At 38.4% G+C, this 24,645-nt stretch overlaps 1 protein-coding gene across 3 annotated transcripts in view; it reads right to left on the reverse strand.

Moving 5' to 3' along the window:
• LOC114161679 (unconventional myosin-Ic) overlaps positions 1-24,645 on the reverse strand; it is a 58,021-nt gene that overhangs the window by 31,244 nt on the left and 2,132 nt on the right. Inside the window, exon 1 of one of the 3 annotated variants that reach the window (XM_028045160.1) lies at positions 22,059-22,468. The exons of 1 other annotated variant lie outside the window; for it this stretch is intronic. Coding sequence is in view for 1 of the 2 variants with exons in the window: in XM_028045159.1 (XP_027900960.1) it covers positions 61-78 (18 nt within the window). In the remaining variant the exon portion in view is untranslated. Of the gene's footprint in view, positions 1-60; positions 273-22,058; positions 22,469-24,645 lie in introns of those variants that run through there. One more of the 3 variants, XM_028045159.1, reaches the window with a different exon arrangement.

Genomic DNA, 24,645 nt, shown 5'->3' on the forward strand with positions numbered 1-24,645 from the left:
CACCCATTAAAAGCCTCCTAATTGACCACATCCACAACAACATTTTTCTCTCTTTCTTACCAAAGGTCTGTATTTCATGGCTCCTGCCCAGCTCTCCTGCGATCTAAACTTGTTCTCTTTCCCACTGTTCCTACAGCCCGGCTGTCAGGAATGTGGCCTCCAGCACTGCGTCACGACCACTATTTAACCGAGAGTTTGTTTTTAGAAGCTCTCCCCTTCGTCCTGAGAGCCAGCTGCCATGGCTTCTCCTCTTACTACTGTTCACAGGCTCCGAGCGCACACCTCACTCTGCCTCCTCTTACGCCCACCACGTTCACCCAGTCTTCCTCTCCCTCTCTTTGGAGGAAACAGTCCCTGTGTTTTTGTGACACAGAAACCCCCCCTCCTTTCTTTTTTTCTTTCTGTAAGTATTTTCCCTTTTGCCCCCTCAATCCAGTGGACAACTAGACTCTAAGGGAAAAAGATCGAAAGCATGCTCCTCATCTTCTTATCGTGTGCACAAATACACATCTGGCCCTAACCACCACTGGAGAGAAGAAAGAATGAGAGGGAAAAACTGCATGCTGATGCCACTGTGGTGAGGAGTGTGTGTGTGTTTTTGTGCACGCATCCAAACTGAACCGTGTTTGCCTTCTTCAGTTCCTCGCCTCCACTTAGATTTTCTACTGGTGTTTGCTTATAACCGTTGCTTACTGTATTTAGCAAACATCCCATATACACACATGCAAAGTTGGCATTGTTCAATCAGTATCGACACAAGGAGGGTAATTTGTCCAGACCAGTGCAACATGCGCACATACACACCCGTCCGCTGCAGATCAAAGGTCTCTGTGGTCTAATGCATCTGCTTGTTAACACTAATAACATCTGGCATCTCACAGGCAAGGGGCGTGAGTGACTGTGAACCAAGGAGAGATTTTACTACTTACTGGACTATGTTGGTACAACTTTAGTCATCATTTCAATACAATAATTTGATAATCTTACAAGCCACTTGAAGCAGTTAGTGGTTTTCTCTGTATTCTCAGAGAACCGGACAACGTTTTGAGACTTAAAAGTAGCATTGGACGTATTTGATATGTTGTAAAGAAAATATAGGGTCATGCTATAAAAAAAAAAAAAAAAACAGCAATCTTTTAGCTAATGCCAGTGAGCTGGAAATTAAGTGCTCTGAAACAACATTTTAAGAAATAAGTGGAAAAGCCAACCTTGGATTCTGGTCAATACTTTTGAAAACGATTATGTCATATTCCCACCTGACTCGAAAACCTGCCAGAATGTTTTATGGAGGTGGGAACTAGAGCCTCCTAGTGAAATTTCAGAAAAGTGGGTTCAGCCGAACACATAGCCTGAAAAAGTATTCACTCTTGACTTGAAAGTACTTGATATGTTACAGAAAGTGGGAAAAATGTGTCATACATTTCTTATATCAACTTTATTACCAGGCAGATTGCACCCATTTTACAATAGTTTACACTAAATACCCCAAATCCCAAGATCTCTCACAAAATAGAAACAAGCTTCAGAAGAATCTGACACACAGTGAAGTACTTTTAAAAGTCAAAACAGGCCTTTGAGATGTAAGGATTGCTCACACTCATATTGTAATGACGACACAGTTGTGATATATTTTGCAATCCGAATAGGTATTAACATGCATCCTGGCGGATACAGACAAGTGCATTAGGCATGACACACTGCAGAAACCTCGTGCAGTATCCCTGCCAAATACAAATAAATTAAGACATAAAACATGCATTCTTCTCTTCATTTAAATTGACATGGTTTATACTAAAGTCCACTCACGTTTTGCAGATGAGTGAATAAATGAATTTTTCCCTGAAGAAAGCTAGCCATGGCTTCTTGCTTTGATGGAACAATAACCTGCATAAAATTGTTGTTTTAAATGGCAGAGTAACAAGATATTGCAGTGGGAGAGCTCTCCATACTCAAATGATAATTCTTGTCCTGGGAAGAGCTGCCTAATTGCTTTCTGAGCAAATCCATTTAAGCTACTCTGAGTCATGGGTAACAAGGTGTGTACAATTGTGTTGATGTTGCACAATAAACTGTCTCTGTCCAGGGAAAACCTTTGCAAGAATAAACAACTACAAAAACTGTGTTTTTGGTTTCTTTGATCCAACAGGATTTGGCTTGCTTTACTTTACTCTCTGAGGTAAACATCTCCTGAACAAGCTTTGTGACAGAACCAATCAGCAGCAACCTCAGATCAGGAGAACCAATTAAAGCGGGACAGTCTAATCAAAGCAGCAACAGGCAACATGTTCAAAGAGAGGAGCGCCAGCAGGAAAAGCCAAGTTTTATAGACCTCATTAAGATGCCTCGCTTCTTTCTTGTTGGTCCGACAGAATAAGCCTCTAATCCAAACAATTAGCACCTGCTTCCTTTGAATGTTATCTCAACATCTCACCACATGCATTTTTCAGTAGGAAGAAGCAGAAAGCAATGTGGAGAAGAAAACAGAATTTGTAGAGAGGTTTCTGTCTCTCTCAAAGCATTTCATTTTACCTCAGTCAGCTCTAGCGAGGCAAAGTCTTCCTCAAGGTTATCCTGTTCTTACTTTTAATTAATTTACCTGAAGGTGCTCAGTCCCAAGGGCAAAGACCGAGTCTCCTCAGGAGGAACATAGGCCCTATTCAACACCGGTAAACTGAGCAAGAGACTCTAGCACTTATTTGCCATCACAACTCTTGACAGCACCTCACCATTATGTAATTTTTAAAAGTGGAATAATTATGTAATGGTGATCGACAAACAGTCATGTGGAAAAAATTCACATTTTGCACATTTTTGTGCTTCCAGTTGGGTCTCTACTTGTTATAAAAACAACCCAAACACTTACAAAAAAAAAGACTATCAGCTGTTTTTTGGTGTCTGGAAAATTAACTATTTCAAAACAAGCTAATAGTTAAACCACATTAAACAGGTACAGTGCTGTTAACAGAGATGGGCAGAGTACCGAAAGATTTTTCTCCAGAAAGAGTACCATTACAAGCCATTCAGGAAATTACTCAAGAGCAAAAAAGTATTTGGTATTGAGTAGCTCAACAAAACATCTATCATTTTTAAATATTTAAAAATTGCATCATCAGATGAACCAAAACATTTTGGTATTTTAAGGACCAAAATTAAAATAATCTATTGAAATAACAATTACAAAGTAAAGTCAGACAAAAGAAAAAAATCCCCAATAAATTTATTTCAATAAAACTTATAGTTCTACATTCAGTAAAGTTACTCAGAGTATAGCAACTAGAAATGTTACTAAAGTAAGAATATCAATACTTCATAATAAAATTCAATCAAGTAAAAAGTACAGCACATAATAAAAATAATCCTAAAAGTTCATTTTATCCAAAACGTTACCGCAGGTAAATGTAATTGACTAAATGTAACTATTTACTACCCAACTCTGGCCGTTGCCTAGCAACCCCAGCGAAGTCCATTTCTGTTACCTAGCAACCCAAGTGGCACTCCAGGACGTTTGATCAGCTTGTTTTACCACTGTATGTACAGTACAATGGCTGTTGGAAAGGACAAGCATTTTTCTGCTGACTTATCATTCAGAAACGACTTGCTGCATTGTTGTTGGTTGTGCTGGAGGCTCCACTTCTGCTTTTCAAAGATATACCGTTGTATAATTGTGAATCTGTTTGCAGCCATTTTCACGTGCAAGTGTAAAAGTTGAGTAAAAGCAGCTCATGCTGAAATAAGATTTAAAAAAATAGACAGAAATCATTAACTCAAAATAATTTTGTGGAAAAAATGTAAGAAACATGTTTTGTGTAGCCCATAGGCTTATCTTAACCTGTTCAAGGAAGCATAGTAGGTCACCTTTAACTCTTGTCAAACAGAACAAAAGAGGCAAAGAAGGACAATGTTACACAGTCTAACCTCTAGCACGCCCTCTACTGGCCACCTCATGCCTTTTCTCATCTGCAGACATTAAAGCAGCTAAAATATCTGAAACAATAACCTGTGTGCTCAGCGGTAGAAAGAGACAACAAACCCTTCATGTGGGTTATGTTGCACTCATTCTTTGCCAGTTTTATTCAACGTGCCCTTCCTCTTCCATTACCAGTACATTCAAAGCCTCTGCTGCAGGAATTTGAGTAATGCTTTCCAGACGCTCTCACTCTCTCCCTTTATGTGAGTCTCACTCTCACCACAGTGTGAGAACACCGTGGTCAGACGGAGGGAAGCAAGCACTAATACAACACCAGATAGTGGCTAACACTTGTTACACAATCAACAGATCCTGCGAGTTTCAGTCGTTCATCCCTGCCAGCCACTTCTGGCTGAGGACTGAAAAGGTGTGTTTCACGCTGAGGCAGCATATTTCAGCTGCGCTGTAAGAGAGGAGGGGCTACATCTGACCACCACTATCTCACTCAGCTCTCAGACTTTAACCCATTAATACTGTCTGCTGTTATACCTCAGCAGATCCTGGCACTGGACTGAACATCCGGCAACACACCTCCAATACGGGGATTGTATTTGCTTAGTATCTAATATGTGCATTTTATAACTAGACATTTATAAATGATGGGGCATACAACCACTGAGAGGCTATAAATCCATGGAAACAACACAAACACTGGTTTATACCTGCCTTTTGTTCCAGGGTGGAGCATTCAACCACAGCCCTGATAACCTAGTGCTGCAGCAGGTCCATCCACTTTACAAACAAAACTTTGGTCCCTCTGGTGTTAATCATTACAGGATTTACTTTGGTCCTGGTGTGCATTTAAGTATGCCTTCTAAGTGAAGCCCTACTCTGATTTGTAGTTAAATGCAGACACGTAACTTTAGGGAGAAAACAGTGTTTTTATTTGCGTAAAAAAAGTTTTCAGGTCAACGCGTGTGATCTCAGTTCCGTGGGAAATGAGAAACGAGAGCCTGACTTTCCCCTCAAGCTCCAAGCCTCCTCTCTCCCCATGACTTAAATTCTTCTTTCCTGTTGCACTTCCTGTTCAAAGTTTGCTCAGAGTCGTCTTGGATATAAATAGCAACTTTCCGTTCTCCCCGCACTGAGGGCCCAACAAAAAACTACGACTTGTAAAATGTGCCGTGTAATATGATACACATCACTCTGTCATATTTAGCAGCTGCTAATGCTGCACTGCAACGTCACTAAGCTATAAGATTTATCTGATTCAAGGTGTCCTCTTAGCAGCCAGTATGCTGTGAATATATTTCCAAACTAAAATGACTTTATAACATCTCATCTTCAACTTATTCAATGCATAGAGTTGAGTCTTTACACACGTTGTTTACAATTACATAAAACCAAGCTGAAATGTATTTAGGGCTGCTGTAAATTATTATTTTACAGAGCAATTTAAAAAGGTCCAGTTCTACTAAAAGAAATGCATCAAACTGAGAAAATGCATTTTATTGCTTAATGCAATGTGATTCAAACATCACTTTCAGTCTTAAGTTTGAAGTATGAAAAACTTTTTTGCAAAGTGTAAACACAGATGAGAAATAGATCATTTCAAATAAAGTTTTAAAGGTTAAAAATAAAACGTCAACAAGGCAATGGTAAATACAGCTTTTAATATTTTATTTCCCTTTCAGTCTCAAGTTCATAGTATGGAAAACCATAAGAAAGTAGATATTTCTAATCTACTTTGTTTTTCTTCCTCGTGTTATTACTCTTCTTGATCAGCAAGTACATGCAATGTTAGCTGAAATGTATAACAGCCCAGATTCTATACTAACAATCACAGATAAAAGTAAGGTTTTGCAAAGTCTGTCAGGTTTTCATTATAAAATATATTAAAAAATTAAAAAATCTTCCTTCCCGTCACAATGATGCACTATTTTGCGATGGTTTATTACATATTCTATTAAGGTTTGTGGTTCTAACATCACAAAATTTGATAAATATTCAAGTGGAGCTTCTGCAAAGGGTTGTATTTACCAGAAATAACATGCTATTACCAAGTCATGAGCTTATTTTTTATGCTCATTAGTCTGTGGTGCTGCTAATGTGTTTTATTTGTCTTTCTCATTTCCTCAGGTGAATTTATGTAGGATCAACAACAAGCTGTCAGTAAGATGAGCTCATATCCCGAGTTGCATCACCGATCTGAGCACACCCTTGACTCCAAGGTTGCACAGCTCATTTTTAGCCGATGCTGTAAAGGTTTCATCCTCCACAGAAAGAACGCTGATAGATACTCAGCTGAAACGTCAGTAATATGACTCCCTCACTGCTGATGAACAACACTAAATCACAATCATCTTTGGCGCCGTGGATATTAGCCTGGAACTCAAACATCATGGTGGAGGAGTAAAGCAAATATGTTCATGTCTGCTTGTCTAGAGCTAAATCGAGATGGACAAATTAAAGATTGATCTCTTAAGTAATGATTCAAAAATTTCTTCTATCCCTCTTCTTAACAGCCAGACAAAATAATCTGTAAGATATTAAACTCATGACCTAGTGGGCACAGTTCCAACATATTTGTCTTTCATCTAGAAACAACATATCCAATACTGACACAAGTTATGTCAAAGAAACACATCTATACAGGGAGGAATTTGGCCGGCTGCAACGTGATAAAAGATTGTCGAGGGATCGGGTCAGAGCGCCCCTGACATTTCAATCTCAGTCTAAATCTCAATGAAAGATACAGCAAAGGAAGGAAAACGAGAAATACTGTCGTCATCAAAATTTAACAGGAAATGTTTGGCAATTTCTGGCCTTCTCTTTCACCCATTATGTCTGTATCTGCTGATGCAGAAATACTCCACGGTTTTCACAAACGTTGCTCTTGTACAGTAAATATTTCACAACAAAACACTTTGAACAACAGCACTTGAAAAAACTCAAAACCTCTCAACATTTTCTCTGTTTACTATGCTACAACTAAAGGCTAAATACCAAAGGTTACATACTGGAGAACCCCACAACTTTTACATTTTCATCTGCAAAAACATTTAAATCCACATTTAGAGAACACGTTTGGCCCTTCTTTGTTGCTCAATACTTTTCTCAATGAAGGGTGTGACAATGGCCTAAAGGAGGATCAAACATGATCATAGCATCAACAAATCACAGAATGAGGAAACAATGTTTACTCTTGAAGCGTTAAATACATAAATATATCCTACATATCTGGACAGAAGGGAGAAAGAGATCCTGAATTGACACAGGAGGCAACGAATCACAGAGAGTAAAACACTGGAAATGCAGGGCAGCTGTGATGTCAGAACAAAAGTATGTGAGCCATGTGGGCGGCAAGCGACAGATGGAGAGAGCCGGAGAGAGAAGTGTAGAAGAACAGGAAGAAGCAAGAGGCTGGTTACACATGGTGAAAGTGTGACCGTAAAATAAAAAGACTTGAGTCAGTGAATGAGTGTGTTTGTATTCTCTGAGATGACTAGTGGGTCTGACAGGCTGAAGAGATCCAGGCCTATATTGACACAAGGGGGTTCCCAGGAGGCCAATTCGCTCAAACTGGACTGCCACCCACTTGGGCTGCCTCTCTTCAAGGCCCTGATGATCTGGATTCAGTGAGAAACCACAGTGGGTGTGTTGGTGTGCACCAGACCGTAGCAAAGTGAGATTCTGGCACAGCAACACTTAAGTGACAGGAAAAGAGAGCAGCTGGCTTAAAAATAAGTAAATGAAGGAAACTGAGCTGCTGGTTTTTTTTTTTTTCTCTTTTCAGTTCACACACCAAATATGGAGACGCTCTGTGTCCTTCGCAAATAAACACACCCACTTTTCCACTGTGGCAGCACTTTGGTCATGAAGGCATTTCCTAAAGTTTCCCATGTCTATCATTGAGGAGGAATCCATAAGCTGAAGCACAGGGACGTGTTAGCAGAGGATCTGAGTAGAGAGCATTAGCATACAATCAGAAATACCGTTTTTAGCACCTTTGGAGTCCAGACAGGCGCTACACAAGGTTAAAGAGTTTGAAGCTCTGATACAAGCCTGTGCATGCATGTAAGAATGAGGCAAAGCAAGAGTTAGCATCAGTCATGAGCCACATGCTAGTGGGATTTAATCAGAGTCAGCACCTGCAGGATTGCTGGAAAACATGGAGAAATTATATCAGAAATAATCAGATTGCGGTAAATATGATCCTAAATATCCACCATAATATCACTCTGAAGCCGGACAGGCTAATCTAATCAGTGAATGTGGACCTCTTGAGGTGCTACATAATTAGCAGGCTGGTAGCTCAGTATCAGTCCCAGTCAATCATTAGTTCTTACACTTCATGTTCAAGATTTAAAGTCCACATTCTCTAGCATAAACGGCCACCAAATGATGAACAATGCTACCAGTCAACAGTCAAGATCTTAATGTGGACCAACTTATCAGTTATCAAACTTTGTCACTTTTTAAAATGTTTTTATTAAGACTTAAGGACCAGAACCAAACAATAAGAAGCAACATTCAGTTTTTATGCTCCTCTAATCTGAAAAAAACCCTCCAGAAACTAACATTTTTAGATTTTGATTTGAATCAAGGTTAAAAACAATTTGTTTAGCGTCGTCTTTGACTAATAATAACTTGAACATCATAAACTGTAGTCTACCTGTCACTGTTTTTCCTCATTTTGGCAATGAAATGTTTTTATTTTTGCTTGTTTTCTTTTAATTGCCTTGTTGCTGAAAATGTAATATAAAAAAAACTGCTTTGTCGTCTCCTTCATAGTTTGTCATAAATACAACAAGAATTGAATTTCACTCAACAATATCTCACTTCTTTGCCAGTTTTCATAGCTAAGCTGCAGCCCCTCTATAGTAACTGAATACCTTTAAGACTTTGAAATTATGTAAAAACTACATTTTTAATACATTATTCTAATTTTACAATGCCAGTTTTTAAAGAGCTTTATTTTTACTTTAATTTCCAACACAATTTTATCAGAAGACGTAAAAAGGAATCTGTTTTTTTTTATAGTTTGAGATTTTTATCTGAAGTCCTTGTTCTGTATTGGATTTCTATGGCATATTGAAATATGATTTCAAAAACAGATTTAGCATTTAGAGTAGCTTTTCTAAACAGCCTGTTAATTAAATCATATCTACACTGAGGAGCAGAACGAGGAATTCATAACAGGCAGATAAACTATTTCAGCTGCAGGTAAAGACTTGTTGGACATTTTCTTAACTCTCCAACTCTCATTCCACCATTTTTAAAAAAATAAAGTTTACATCCGTTCAGCTACTCTGCAGATATTCCTACATCCAAATCTCATAGTGCTCTTCTTCTGCTGCATGTAGAAATGCCTCATTGCCCTCCTGGTTGTATTAATACCCATTACGATTTAGTTGTGCTGATGATTAGAGTCATGCTGACAAATTTATCACAACAGAGCCTAATAAATTAACACTATGAATATATCATGTTGTATTCATAAATTGGGTTTTCACTCATACAGAGACGCTGTTCGGCTGGTTCCTGTGTCAGTTTGGGATACGTTGGCTGTAGATAAAGTTTAGGCTAAAATGAATCAGGAAATGTACGATCAGATTTGACTAACTTCATGAAAATTGGACATGTCAACATGTTTCCCAAGCCACTGTTTCAGTATAGCATTGTACAGACAGAGCTGCTAGGTTTCCAAACAGTGAATGTCCTGTTTACTCGGACCACTTCCTTCAAGCTAATTAGGGACAAAACAAAACCAGATGATGATGACTAAACATCATAAAAGCTGGTGTATTCTCTACTCTCACACTGGGAATCCCTCTACTATTTCTCTCTTTCCTTTTTCTTCAAATGTAAATTAGATCAGCACTTCTGATCCAACCAGGAAACGGGTGAAGCACACCCTCTGTTGGAGCTGTGCTTCAAATCTGTAAATAGTCCTGTACTTTCTTTTTATCTGGTTAAAAAAAGGTTTCATGATAAAAATACACACAAAAATTAACAGGAGAGGCTACAGAAACACACAGTGAAATGTGAATGGTGAACTATTAGAACAAACAGCTGCCACTAATTAAGTTAAGATTGGAAAAATAAATGCATTTATGAAATATCTGGTGACCAGAAGAGGTTGAATTTAAGATGATCTTGATTGACCGGCCTAAAGCCCAAAGACCCAATCTTTTATCACCAGTAAACATTAAACAGGTCTCTGAAAATGTAGGAACTGAACTCTTCAAAGGACCCAGTTTTTTTTATAAAAGTAATTGAAATATTTGTTTTTTTGTGTTCAATATATCTAATATTGCATAAAACATCTTAAGTGATTAAGTGAGTAATCTTCAGAATGTACCAGTTTTTTAGCTAATTAATCACCAGAATAATCAATTACTAAGATAATCGTTAGCTGCAGCCTTACTTACATGCTGAGCTTTTTATGCATTAATTCTTATAAACTAATATTTACATTTCACAAAAATTATATTTTAAAAAAGTCTGTGCAAATGACAAAATCCTAACAACACAACCACTGTAATCTTTTCATCTTTGTACCATCATATTTTAATAAATTAACATTTAAAATTTTCCGCTTTATCCACCATCGTTACAAGAACAAAAATCTCGCATTTGGTCCGTGAGCTGTGGCGGATACACCAGACCCATTCTTCAAATCAGGGGAAAAGACGAATGCATTTGTGGGTACAATTATAGAAATCCTTGAAATTGGGCAGCTTTGGTTGCACTGCTGTAATTCAATCGGTCTTCGAAGGTTCCAATCCCTGAATTTGGACAAACCCTAGAGCAGTGCATGAAAAGGTCATGCTAACAACAATCTTCAGAGTGGAAGAAGTCTTTAAGTTAATGCTGTATTTTCTACAGCTTCTCGAGGCATGTTTGAGGTTTATTTGGGCTGCAAGAGAGCAAGGAGGAGTAAGACCTGAAGCAGATAAGAGGAAGGTTGAACAAAGTGCAGCACACTTGCTCTGTTAATTCTTCTATGGTTTCCTTTTCCATCTTTGAACAGGCTGAATTGGATCTAAATCTGTAAGGAATATACATGAAGATGAATGTTTCAGTTATGCAAGATGCTAAAGAAACCCTAAAATGTCAGCAGTGGTAGTTTAATGTTTTGGTGAAAAATATAAGAACCTCAGTTTTGATTATCTTTATTAGCAAGAAGGCTGGATAAAAAAAAAGAAAAACTGCTCATAAATGCCCCTATGTTACAGTTCTTCAAGAGAAATTGGAATCTGTTGAAATGTGCATCAATCAGTCGCAGTTTTACAAAACCCAGCAATTGGAAATCAGCCACAACACTCTGATTGTTGCATCTCTAATTTGAAAGTGTGCCATTTAGGAATACAGCTCCTCTGAGGCCATCGGTTTCTAATTAAAATGCAGTTGCACTCAATGTAAAACTGACAGGAGTGGATATTTATGAGTGAACAGCTTAAATGGAGAAACTTAACACAGACCTCCTCCCTGCATTAGCGAATGACTCAGCAATTTGATCATGCAGGCTTTGTTGCAATATCTCAATCTGAAGCCTCAACACACACAGTTTCACAAAAACACACTTCATTCTGAGATATACATCACACCGATTTCTAAATGCAGCATTTAACCTTCCGCTTTTACTTTTTGTTTGCACTCTGCAACACGTAGCTAACATAAAAATAATCAGAACAAACACACACACAGGATTGCTGTTCAGGATGCAGCAGGTCATTTGGTTAGAGTCACCCAGCGGTGACCAGACCGCTACTCAGTCTTTGACACAGACAAACACCTTGATAACAATAAGACTGGCAGACGTGGGTTACATAAAAATAAACATGGAAGGAGCAACATGGTGGGGAGGGGATGTGCTCAGATCCAAGACAGCTTCTGCAACACAAATCATGCAAATAATTATTTATTATAAGCCAGCATAAGAATTTATGTGAAAGTGGAATGGAGAAATTGATGGGAAATGTTTTAGGAGGTTCAGTTCCCAGCTGTGACGTCAGATCACATTATAGAGCCTCATTTAAAATGATGCTGACTGATCATTAAAAGCTTGTTTAATTCAGAATACTAATTCAAAAAGTGAAGGCGGTGTGACGATTACATGTAAATGATCTGACGAACGGTGGCATTTACTTTCAACATTCAGAGTTAAAGTGGAGTTCTCTGCACTGCCACACCCACAATGGCTAAGTCCCACTGGGCAGAGATCTAAACAAACAGCTGCTCCATCTCTCCTGAAAAGCAGGATTCTAAAATTCTCTGTCTCACACACACAAACACACGCCAACACACACACACACCCTCACACGCCCACCACCCCAAACCCAAACCACCAGGGAAACGCTGAACAGAACCACCGGTCCATGTTGGACACCAAGCAAAGACATCCGAGTTTGGGGACTTAATTTATCACAATATTTTGTGATAATATTATGATAGCAATAAAAGTGATAATTAACTATTTATTACTTTTTGAATGACACAACAATCACAGCCTCACACAAACAAACACTGTTCCCATTTGAAATCTGCTTTTTTAGGACACCACAGAACAGCAGTACCGTTCTGTGGGGTTGACAATCACTTACCAGCTGTGGAGAAACACACCTAAAATTTGACATTCTTTAACATTTACATTTAACTATCTATATATTTATGGTAGATTTAGAGTTTGTAAAAGTCAAAGCCTATATAGATGTAGACAGTACATCCTTGTTTCATACAAGGAAGAAAGGAAGGCTAATTTGTCAATGTGGGCTTCACTGGTAAAGAGAAAAATCAAACAAACACAAAAATATGTTTCCAATACACCTATCAGACTGAGCTTATGGAGAAATACTATGCACTAACGCTCATTGTTTTTAGGTCAAATAGAGATGGAAGAGCATAAAAAGAAAAACTTTAAAGCCCGCAGCAGCCTGGGCCCTGAGTCACTCCAATGGACTCCAGATGAAGGTGAAAACGATTAGATGGGAATTCTGCACATCGACCTTCTGTGCCATGTTAGGTTAATAGCTTTAGGGGGAATAAATGTTACAATGTGTGCAAAACTTCCACGTTCTTCAGCAAACAGCATGATGAGGCAAAGAATGAATGATTAGATGCTCCACACTCAGAAGTTTGCTTCAGCGCTTCCATTTCTTTAAATGGGACTCGTCTTTGCTTTCAAGACCACAAAAATGTTTCCCTTCAAACTACGGTAAGAACTTTAATTTTCATTATTAATTATTTAGATTCTAATGCCTTAACATTTTTAACGCAATCAAATGATGTTTTTCTTTCTCTTGCACGTAAAGTTTCCAGCCAGAACTTTTGAATATGAGCGTTTCTGGTACGGCTGTAAAGCAAAACGATGCATGACAAAGATGCTTCTCTTAGTCCAATGGGGGTTAAAATGATTTGATGGACGCTGGAAAAAAGAAGCTATTTAACCCTAAAATGGCATTGAAATGCTAAACATGTTGCAGCAGCGTAGACATACCCAACGCTAATGTTAGCATCTACAGTCCACATTTCTAAAGTAGTATTTTTTCTAAATAGTTACATCAGGTGTTCCTGAAACACTTGAAAGCTGAATGGATATAATGGCACTTTGCACCAATCTTGAGGTTGAATTACCTAAATAACACATTAAAAATCATAAATATCTTTATTGTCGATTTATTCAACGATTTAGCAGCAAAACTGCTTTGTTAATTGAAAATGTTGCTCATTTTGTCGCTAGTTTTTGATTAAAATGTGAATAAATTACAGATTCTGCAGTTAACTATATCAAAAATATTAATCGAGTTCCACCAAAACGTCCAACACTTTGTGGCATTCTACTTGTGTGTCCAGCAGCTCCGATTCTGCTGCCATGTGGTTCTTTTATTTACTCAGTCCACCTCATTCTTTGCAGGCCCAGGGCCACACCTGCCTCAACTTTTGTTTATTTTATCCATGTTTCTAGGAAAGTCTTGGTTAAAGGTTAACAAAGAGGCTCTGAATGAGCCAAAACCATAACCAAGGACGGTGCATTGTCTCCCACAGCAAAGCAATGGAAAACACACCCACTAAAATGCACTACACTCTACTGTAGGATTATCACCTTAAGCTGATCCACACTGCTGAATTTGCCAATATTTGTTGCTGTGAGCTAAACATGAATTGTTTTAAGCTACTCAATAATGTCCATGTGATGATGATGCTCATTGATTTCCTGCTTTAGTCAAATAATTAGCCTGAGTCACCACCAAGCAAATCAGTATGGAACAAGATACAACCATTTCAGCAGTTCATATAGAGTCATAGATGGGCAGCTGGTGGATTTTACTTTTAGAAATCAAAAATTTCCAAGCATTTTGCCTCCTGTGACTCAAAACTCTTACTTTATCTTTTTAAATAACCGGAATATGGTTGGCTTTGTTGGTGATCAATGAACAACCATCAGCAGGTTAAAAAGGGGTTCATCTTTGAGACTTTATGTCAGAAGTGTTTTTTGAAAGAGGCTATTAAACTTTCAGGAAGAAATGTTTGAAGCCTATCCTGTGTCAAATGACATGCATTGTATATAATTTATGTTTGTAACTCCGCTACTTATGATTTTCCACTTATAGCTCATTAAAACCTGACATTTAAAATTAGAACAATTAAAAAAAAAAATTTAACAACAGAAATGAGGAATTAATGTAAAGTATAATTAATATCTGCTCAAATGTTACGGTACATTTAATCTGACAAATGAGACTCATAAAGATGTACATTCTGATTTATTGAATATGATTGTATCTTATTCTGAGGCTCCAAATGTGTTCCACTCTACAAATAATTAGCATTATCTCCAGCTAATTTTGAGTCACTCAGATCTCTAAAAATAAAGATATCAAGGAGACTAACCAGATGCCTAAAATAAGCAAACACAAATGTAACGTAACCTAATATAAAGCCAAACTACTTTTTACAATAGAGTTCATTATGAGACACGTTTTAAGTGGTAAAAAAAAAAAAAAAAAAACATGAATTAACTCGGCTGACTTTATGGTGCTTTAAAGGCCTTTTCCAAGGACTGAATAAAGTTTACTTTCTCGTTATTTCTCAACTTGAACATAAACCATACCCATGTTTGTTTAAACTGTATATGAGGGAGTTCAATTCTGCAAAATTCAAATGATCCTATGAGCTCCAAAGGCATTCATCAATGCAATACAAGCAAACAAGGACACGCCATACAAAGCTTTGTTTCCACAAGGTCTCAGATTTGCCTTTGGTGTCATATCACAGTAATTACCAGGTAACCAGGTGTGTCTCAGTACAGAGTATATAGATTTGGATTTGAGGTCACGGCAGGAATGAAATGCTATAAAATCAGCTAAGCTGAAAAACAGAGTCAAGAAAAATAATCTGCAGATGAAAACAAATCTGCCAGGTCTTAAATGCTGCTCTGATTTAGGAACAAGTCCAACAATAGAAAGGTGAGAATATTAAAAGGCGACCTATTATGTTTCATTGAACAGGTTAGGACAGATCTATATGCTATCCAAAACATGTTGATTATACTTTTGGCACAAAATTATTCTTAGATAATGAGATTTCAGTCCTGCCTGTTTTTAACTCCTTTCAGAATGAGCTGTTTTCATGCATCTTCCCACTTTAAATGCAAATAAGCTGCTGCTGGCCACACCCCACGTTTACACTCATAAATAAAAATGACTGCAAATAGATGTGCAATTGTACAATTGTATATCTTTGAAAAGCAGAAGTAGCGCCTCCTGCACAATCAAGAAAAATGAAGAAGAATGTCAATAACTTGTTTTTTCCAGCAGCCATTATACTGCGCATACAGCAGTAAAATCAGCTGACCAAAGGTGCAGGAGCTCCACTTGGGTAGCTAGCTGATGGGCTGAGGTTGCTGGGTAACGACGATTGTGACTTAACATTCAGGAGGTTTTTGAAATGGATTGTTTTCCAGACACTAAAAAATCTTCAACTTCTTGCTATAAATACAGCTGGGTAGGGATATGGTTGTTTTTAGAAACAGGTGAGACCCAAATAGAAGTACAAATCATCCAAAATGTAAATCTTTTATAATAGGTCTCCTTTAAGTTCCTAAAAAGCTAGGTTCTGGTTCTGACTGACATGATTTATGTGAATAAACAAACTGCTTTTATTTCTGAGACCACCTATGCTCTCTATGCATGAGAAGCAGCACCCCAATACAATGACGCACTTCAAGATGTATTTAAATAAACATCTTTTATTGTGCATGGATTAATGTTGGAAGCTATGCTGACTGCACAGTCACACTCTCATGACCTAGTAAAATAAGTACAAGGTTAAAAAAAAAATTGGAGGATTTTAACCAAACACATCCTTCAAACAATCTCAGATCTCTTCTCTGCCAGGCCTGGCAGCAAGTACACGCAAAGCACAAGACCAGATGAAACGGGATTACCAGTTATCTTGTTTGAAAGGGGTTAATCTGGGTGTAGGTGAAGGTGTGAGTACAACCGAGCAGGATTATGAAGTGGCTTGGTCAGCAGTGGTGCATGTGAACATGAATGAGCAGTTCTGTCCTCGGATGACGCACAGCAGTGCATAATGTGAAGCAGGTTATCGAGGTTCAGGAAGTCTGTCCCTCGAGAAGACTTTAAACACTGCTCATGATGCTGTGGTCAGTCAGAAACCCAAAGACTGATTTTATGACACACAAAGTGAGCTGAGTTGGCTGAATCTCTTGGCTCAGTTTAAAGATGTTTCTTTAAAACCAAGACAAACAGGGGGGGAAATGGAAAACTCCATTATTTTTGGAGTTTTCTGAGTCGTTCAAGGACCTCCCACCTCTTCCAGCTCATGTCCAAAAATGGCAGTGAATCTGACGTGGGTTTTGACTCACACCCAGGGTGTTTTCCAGTCCCTAAGCAGTCCAGACTATAAAAGCAAAGAGGAAAGGGACAAGAACCTCTCAACATTTGTTCCCAGGAGTTGGGTGCTCACACTGTACTACGTCGGCTGCTTTTTGCCACAGCAGCATAGAACACTCTTTACAACCTACTCGTCATTTCTCAGGTAACAGAGATGCTTAGCTACTTCAGACACACCCCTCTAATTGCTGCCATTCTACTGAAACGCTCAGCAGAAGTTCCCACACACTGCATCTGCAAAACACAGACCTTCAGCAATACTGAAAACAGTCCAACAGTTATTGTACCTTCATCTTTTTAACCAAAATAAAAAAATTCATTTGACTCATATAATCTTAAATTTTAACACAGTACCTTGCAAAAGCAAATGATTACATCAATATGTCTGCTAATGTTGAAAAAGCTGCTCTGAGTTTTCAGTAAAGAGATGAAACTATTATAATAAACCCAGAATGCCTTTCTCTGTCTCCAACTGTCTCTGCCAAGGTTCAAGTCGATTGACATTTCCCTCCAACATATTCCCATTTCAAAGTCTGACTCAGTTTCTGAGCAGCAGCCGTCATGTAAACTGTCTCCCACACATACCATCAGCATCGCTTACTCAGCTATGTTTTATCCACTTAATGGAATTGCAGTCTAACCTGATCTGATACGTCTCATGTTACATTCTCTAGATTTGTCTCACAGGAAGCATCAAATCAGTCCGCAGACATCAGATCGTCACTGTGAAAAAGAAATCTATTTGTCCCTTTGATACAGCTTTACCGACAAAGAAACTGAACATGCGCCATGTTTAGAAAAGGTAGCATTTCTAGAACATTTTGATGAGAATGCAAAACAGAAGGGAGATTTTAAGATTTTTACAAAATGTAACACTCTCCCAGGTTTGGCCAACATGCTCTAACCCTCCATATATCAATAAATCAATCAAAAGATTGACTTTCAGCTCCAATAGCTTTAGGTTCCCATCTATCTTACTTCTGGATCAGATTAACCCCTGAATGCATCTTGGTTCTTGAGTTGTAACTAAACGCACACATGACAGATTGTAGATGAGGCATACAGTCATGGGGAAAAAAAAACAACTGCCAACATACTGTAGCTCCAGGAACAACTAATTACATCTTTGCTTACGACCTACAAGAGAAAGTGACAGCCATGTTTTGAGAATCAAATGTAACTAGTTAACTTATTATCAGTATGTGTAGCCACATCTCTAAAACCCAGGGTTTATAAACAGTGCCAAGATGGATACCAGAAATGATACACGAGATGATGACCAGCACATTCACCCCAAGGTTGGACTGTGCAGAGAGCAGCAGCTGCAAATTGCCTAAAGTTCCTTCTCAGACACTACAAACCCGTGTTGCCATGTTCATGTAAAAGTTTGATGACAAACTTTGCTTTTTCAGCAAAGTGTTTGCTGAAAAAGAACCACACAACCTGCTTTGGACAGATAAAAACTACATGTTTGAAGAAAACCAGTCCTGTTTAATCCGCTTTAGTTGAACTCTAGTTGTGAATGTGCAATCGAACTCTGATGTGAACCAAAAAAAGTGAATTCTGGTCCACCTACAAACCTAGGTCTCAGTTCAGTTGAAGTGAACTCCGGCGAGGTTCAAATGCATATGTGGATGCAAGTGGACCGGAGCCCACTCCAAAAGCAGGAACCAGATTACAGCACAGGGCATTCTGGCGCAACCAAAACAAACGTGCATGTCTAGAGTTACAGAGAGAAAAGTTATTTTACCAACTACAAAAGAAAAATTGTGCAACCACTAAAATTTGACACTACTCCATTTACGTTTACATTTTGAAAAGAATTAAGTTGGGCTCACTGTCTTCTTCGGGTTTTTCAAAGAGTGTGAAACCAAACCGCACTAGCTGAAAATGCAACAAATGTTGCAGTTTTGGTCCCCAATCAAATTGCATCTACCAACCTTTTGGGTGTGAAAACCCCTGAAAAATAAAACAATCTAGATTTGCAATGGACCAGTCATATTCTAGACCTCAATACGAGTAAACTTTAATCTTCCAAACCGGTTCACATTTTAGGTCACTGAAGTGGAAATAACCCACCCTGACTGTTTCCTAAAGCACAGCACAGGTAGTAAATGTGCCTATGCGAGTCTGTTTTTCCTGTTGCAGAGGTGATGATGCTGATGTTTCTAACGGCCAATCGGTTTGGGTGTGTCCTGTGGGAAACTATCAGGATCCATCTGACGAGTAGCTGACACCATGTTACCATGGAAAAACCTTCAACCTGTCAACGGAAAGTCGCACTTCCCGCAAAACAAAGCACACATTCCCTTTGAAGCACTTTCTTTGTACTTATAGTTCACAACTGGATTTAGTTTTTTGTACCTAATTTCCTAAGATGGTTTGTGATAAAACAAATCTGCCGTGAAATGTCCTTCTGTGGAAAAATGGAAGACTAGAGTTTAATCAGATAAACAGTCCAAAGCAAGCCAGGACCAGTCTACTCACATTTTTACCCAACCCTTCGAATACCCTTTAAGTGTTTCCACATTCTCATTTGGAAAATGAAAGGTACTTGTATGGACATTTGTTCTCGTCTATCTACAGTACTGTAGTATTTACCCCTTTACAGACTACTTCTGTTTTTCCTCTTGTTGTCCAACAACAAATTAATTTAAATACCACATGTTTTAAAATGGTCATTTTTATTCATAAGGGAAGTGAAATCTATCCAAACCAATCTGGCACTGTGTGAAAAAAAATTACTCTCTAAACCTATTAACTGGTTGTTCCACCATTGTGATGAGTTTGTGCTAACTGTCAATGAGTGTTTTATTTCTAGCATGAAGAAAACCCACCACCATCTCAATCACATTTAAGTCCATACTTTGACTAGGCCACAACAAAAAAAATCTTTGGATTTTTTTTCCCCTTGCATTCACAGTTGGATTTGCAGGTATGCAAATTTTTTCAGTTTTTTTGTCTGACCTCCTTAAGGATTTTACTCCAAAATCCTGTAGTAACTTTGGGAGGCTGGCTACTTCTTTGAAGGTTCACCATTGTTCCATGTTTTTTTTTTCTTCCATTTGAAGATACAGTAATTGTCGTTACTATGGTTCGCTGAAGTCGCAATAGATGTCTCTTTAGCTCTGGGCATCATCTGTTTATTGGGTTGTTTATAATTCTACAGACTCAGCAATAATCATGCCTGGGTTTGGCTGGTAAAACTGAATCAAACCAATTTCACTAATGATTTAACACATGGTGCCAGATTAATTTGGATATATTTTTTGTCTTAGCGATGTACGACTACATTAATTATATTAATCCCCTAAAATAAACCCATAGCTACCTCACTGATCTTTGTTGTTTTAGTGATTATGGATTCATAAACAAAATTGAATTTGCTGTTCTGGCTTTAACCTCTAAAGGTGACATCTAACCAAACCATTCAGAGGATATGAACACAGTAGCCTGTGTTTCATGGAAAATCAAAGACATTAATCACAGTGCAGCATGTCCCACTGGAGGTCTGTTTTGGAAAAACATATTGACAGCAGGACATTGATGTTTTTTCTCTGCTGCTTAGTTGTGTTCAGGCAGAACATTGTGCCTTAGGAGGCTTTTAAAGAACCAAAGTTCCTAACCCTCGTGCCCTGTTTCAAAGCCAATTATTTCTAATAACAAGCTGTCATTAGCTATCTATTCAATCTGGCCAATTTTTAGGAAACTTCAGGCACTTCTGATTGGATATTTGACCATTGTACTCAATAGAAAATTAGTTGGTTTTCTGCTGCAGACCTAGCTTAGAAGTACACAAACTTTTGATCAGGTCTAGACAACCTGGATACCAGAACTGGAGGACTGGAGTTGAAGACCCCTGTTTTGAAGAAAGGTTTTATGAGCATGCAAGACTAAGATTGATCCTGCTTGCAACAATGTTAACAGTAGTAAAACCAAAATGTTCAAACTTAAGATCACCAACTGACTGCCTTGGCTGCAAACTATTAGGAATGGTGATGGTAGCATTATGCTGTGAGGCACGAAATGGACACATGACGTCCAAATTCTTCAGCTTTACCACAACAGAGTCCTGGAAAGTCTTTCCAAAGCCCCAGATATTAAGCATACTGAAAGTTTATGAATTATGCTCAAAAGTTAGGTACACTGCAAGAAGCCAGTGAGTCACAGCAATTCTCCACTTTCCAAAAGGTATAATGATCAAATAACCAGGCAGTGTCATGGCAGGATCTTGGTGATGCCTTAATAACTCAGCAGATCTAGCTATCTTACTAGATTAAATCTGCTTCATGGCAGGATCTTGATGATGCCTTGACACCTCAGCAGATCTAGCTATCTTACTAGATTAAATCTTCTAGCCTTTGAGAACTTTCTGGCAGGAACTGGTTTCACCAAAAGGCAGGTGTTCTGCAAACCTTTCCATGTTTACAGAGCAAACATACATTAACAGGTGGACTGTTGACTTCAAACTGCAAAGACAGGTGTCCAGTAAATAGGAGTCCAAACAACTGGTGAGATTCTTGCAACACAAAACCCTTTCATATATATGTGAATACCTCATACAACTATAGGTTCTCTAAAAGCTCAAGAGGTCAGGTAAGGCAGTTTGTATTACCTGTTTATTCATGCCGTCTCAGAAGCGTCGAAGAAGGATTTTCAAAGCAAAGTTAAGAGCAAATATCCCCATGTATCAGTACAATAGTAGATCTAATAGTATAAAAATGTCTTCTCCCATCAAGTAACCTCTCAGCCTCCTGGTGCTGAGGTGTGGGATACTGTTTAGTTAAGAGTCTTAGTTGGTGTCTGGGTGGAGTCTATAAAAAGACAACCACAACCTGAAGGTTGTGAGCCACAAGTCCAATTAGCACCTCTAGAGTCTGTCAGTCAGCCAATGGGGAGCTCAGCTGTGTGACACTTAAAATGGGATTACACCAAATCTATTCCCATCATTAATATTATTTGTATTCTTATGATTGCTTCTTAAGTTTTTAGAAAAATCTTGACAGCGTTTGTCACATGGCGTCCATTCAACCCACGCACTGAAACATGCTACAGTGACACAAACTACTCAGCAGAATCAGTCCACATGTCCCGCAGAGCTGTAACAAATTCTTCTGTTTTGTCGTTCAAAGTAGGCAAAATAAGGTTAATAACAGCCTAATTTAGAACAGGGTGAAAATGATGACGCTTGAGGCTAAAAATAAGAGTAATTGTGGAAAATGTAAACATACCTGAGGTCAAAAACAGTGTGAGTTCCTCCGTTCAAAAGGAGACGCGACAGACCTGTGTTTACGTTCAGTCCCCGCGTTGTGTGAGACCGTCAACCCGGTCAGCTCCTTCTCTGTCAGTCTGCTGTGGCCCAGTCCTGCCGGGTTCTTCCCGACCCTCCCACTACCACTCCCAGCGGTTTACCCACAGTGGACTCTGCTACAGCTGCGGTTTCTCTCACAGCGCCGCACAGCGCACCGTATCCAGCCGTTCACCCGCAGGAAACCCGGTCACTCCCATAACCAGGACTCGAGTGAAGTAGAACAGCGTTAACGGAGCCAGCTGTCTGTCAGTGTGCAGCTTCTGCCGAGATTCGGTTCCCCTGGATCCGCTGTGGGAGTGGTATGGCAATTTCCCCTTTCCTTTTCTGTCACTGAAGGACAGCTACACCCAGAACTACCAGGAAGTTCACCAAAAACCCTTCCCACTCCTGCTGCTCGAGCCGAGGCGTCTAATGGCAGCAGAACCGAACCAGGTTTTATATCTCAACGTGAGCGCTGGTCGTCTTCATTAATAAGAGTCTGATGGGAATAAAATGTCCATCCATTCATTAACTTTATCGTTCGTTTTTAATTCTGCGCGTTTGCCCACCAAACCATAAACCCCAGTCATAGAAAAGTTATATTGGTAATTTTTCGCTTTAATTAAACTATTTTTCTTTCTGAATGACTTTAAACTTAAGCAGACAGATAAAAACATATTAACAAAGTAGTTGTAATGTCGATTCAACTCATGTCCAGGTTATGCAGATGTTTCGTGAGAAATGTCGAAACGGCTTTCAGAAGTAGCGCCTAGTATAAAAGGAGCTCTGGCGCCATCTGCCGGTAGAAAAGATGCTGTTACTGTGGTGGGAGTGGATATTACGTCTCTTCCAGTCATTTGGCTCAGTGGGGCCACTGTGAGTCAAGCGTATTCATAATTATAATCCAGAGAAGGGTTCCGATCAGCCTCGTTCGTCAGATTAAAAGTACTTTGTGAAAATAGAGTTTAAGCAGGTACTAAATATTATTTTTGATAAACCTAAATTTCTGTTTTGAAAATATTTTTATTGCTCTAATCTCGCTTTTGCTTAATTATCTGAAAGCGAAAAATCGTCAAAAATGAATAGTGTGTCTTATTTGATAAGTTTTTTACATCGTGATTTGAGTTACTGAAATAAACTTTTCAATAAATTTTTAATAAATAATTTAGTGATCAATTACTCATTAACTCTAGTACAAAGACTCATAAAAGTAGTTTTGCTGAAAGAACAATGTACTCGGACCAACAATCAAAGCAAAAACTGTACATAGAATATATACATTTTACATTTAAGATAAAAAAAAAATAAACCCTGTCTGTTCTGCCTAGCACTCCTCAAGTAGCATAGTTTTAGCTTCCCCTGATTCAAATTCTTTAAAATGTCATAAATATTGTTGTCTTTAGATGTGCAAGCTGGTGGAGATATATCTAAAAAAAACTTGCAGGTGATGTTTCAGGGACTGACTCAGTGGAGCTGAATTCAGAGGCACACCACACTTTTTAGAATTATTAGTGGAAAAAAATACTTATGTAATATAATCAATTAATCATTAATCATCATTAAGTCCAGATTTTTTTTTTTTATGTTTTTTTATTTTTCTAATGTAATATTATAATTTTAAATGGAATGTTTTCAGTTGCTGTAATTGCAAAATCATCATAATTAATAGAAATAAAGGTTTCAAATATTCATCTCCATATAATGTTTTATTAAGTGATAAAGTTTCTGAATGAAAGTGACTTTTCAATAATCTAATTTATTGAAGGGGCCTGTATTCACAATTTTCTGGTAATTGATCACAAAAATAAAATATACAGAATATTGTAATTGTAAAATGATACAAGGAATGAACACTTTAGCCAGGAACTTATGGTAAAGATGAATATTTCTGCATTTTGGACTTTCATAACAGAGCATTATGGGTCACACAGATAGCAAGGTTAAGAGCAGACTGTGTCTTTGTGATATTACTGTGGTTATGCAATGTGCACTCTGCTCATGTGGCGATGACCTCAGCCAGCTGGACAGATGGGAGCACATGAGATAGACTGTAATATGGCTGCGCTGCCAGAGGGGGGAGTGATCGATCCAGAACAGAACCAGAATCAGTCAACATACAGTAACACATGGACGGTGTCCTGTACACAAGGTCATGTTGGACTGTCTGACTCTAACAGAGGGAAAGGTTGTCAGCCTTTTCCCTCTACTCCCCACTTCTGCGTGTATCATATACCGACGGTTTTCTGGTTTTGCTGTCTCATCATCCAACTCTGTGGGTATGATGCAGAGAATTTAAGAAACAGGAACTATGTCTTCACATCATAATGCCTTCAATGGGTTTTACAAGATGGCTAAAAATGCTAGGTTACACTTGACGCAGGGCCCCAATTTTCTTCATTATTATAGTTTTTTTTTAATGAATGCATGTTTTGCTGACATTGCATTTTATAAAATACCCATATCAGGTGAGTTGTAATAATATTTTGGGATTTTTATTAATGTAAACAACACTCAAAGATTTGAAATGT

This window comes from Xiphophorus couchianus, chromosome 18 (genome assembly GCF_001444195.1).
Source record: "Xiphophorus couchianus chromosome 18, X_couchianus-1.0, whole genome shotgun sequence".
NCBI lineage: Eukaryota > Metazoa > Chordata > Actinopteri > Cyprinodontiformes > Poeciliidae > Xiphophorus > Xiphophorus couchianus.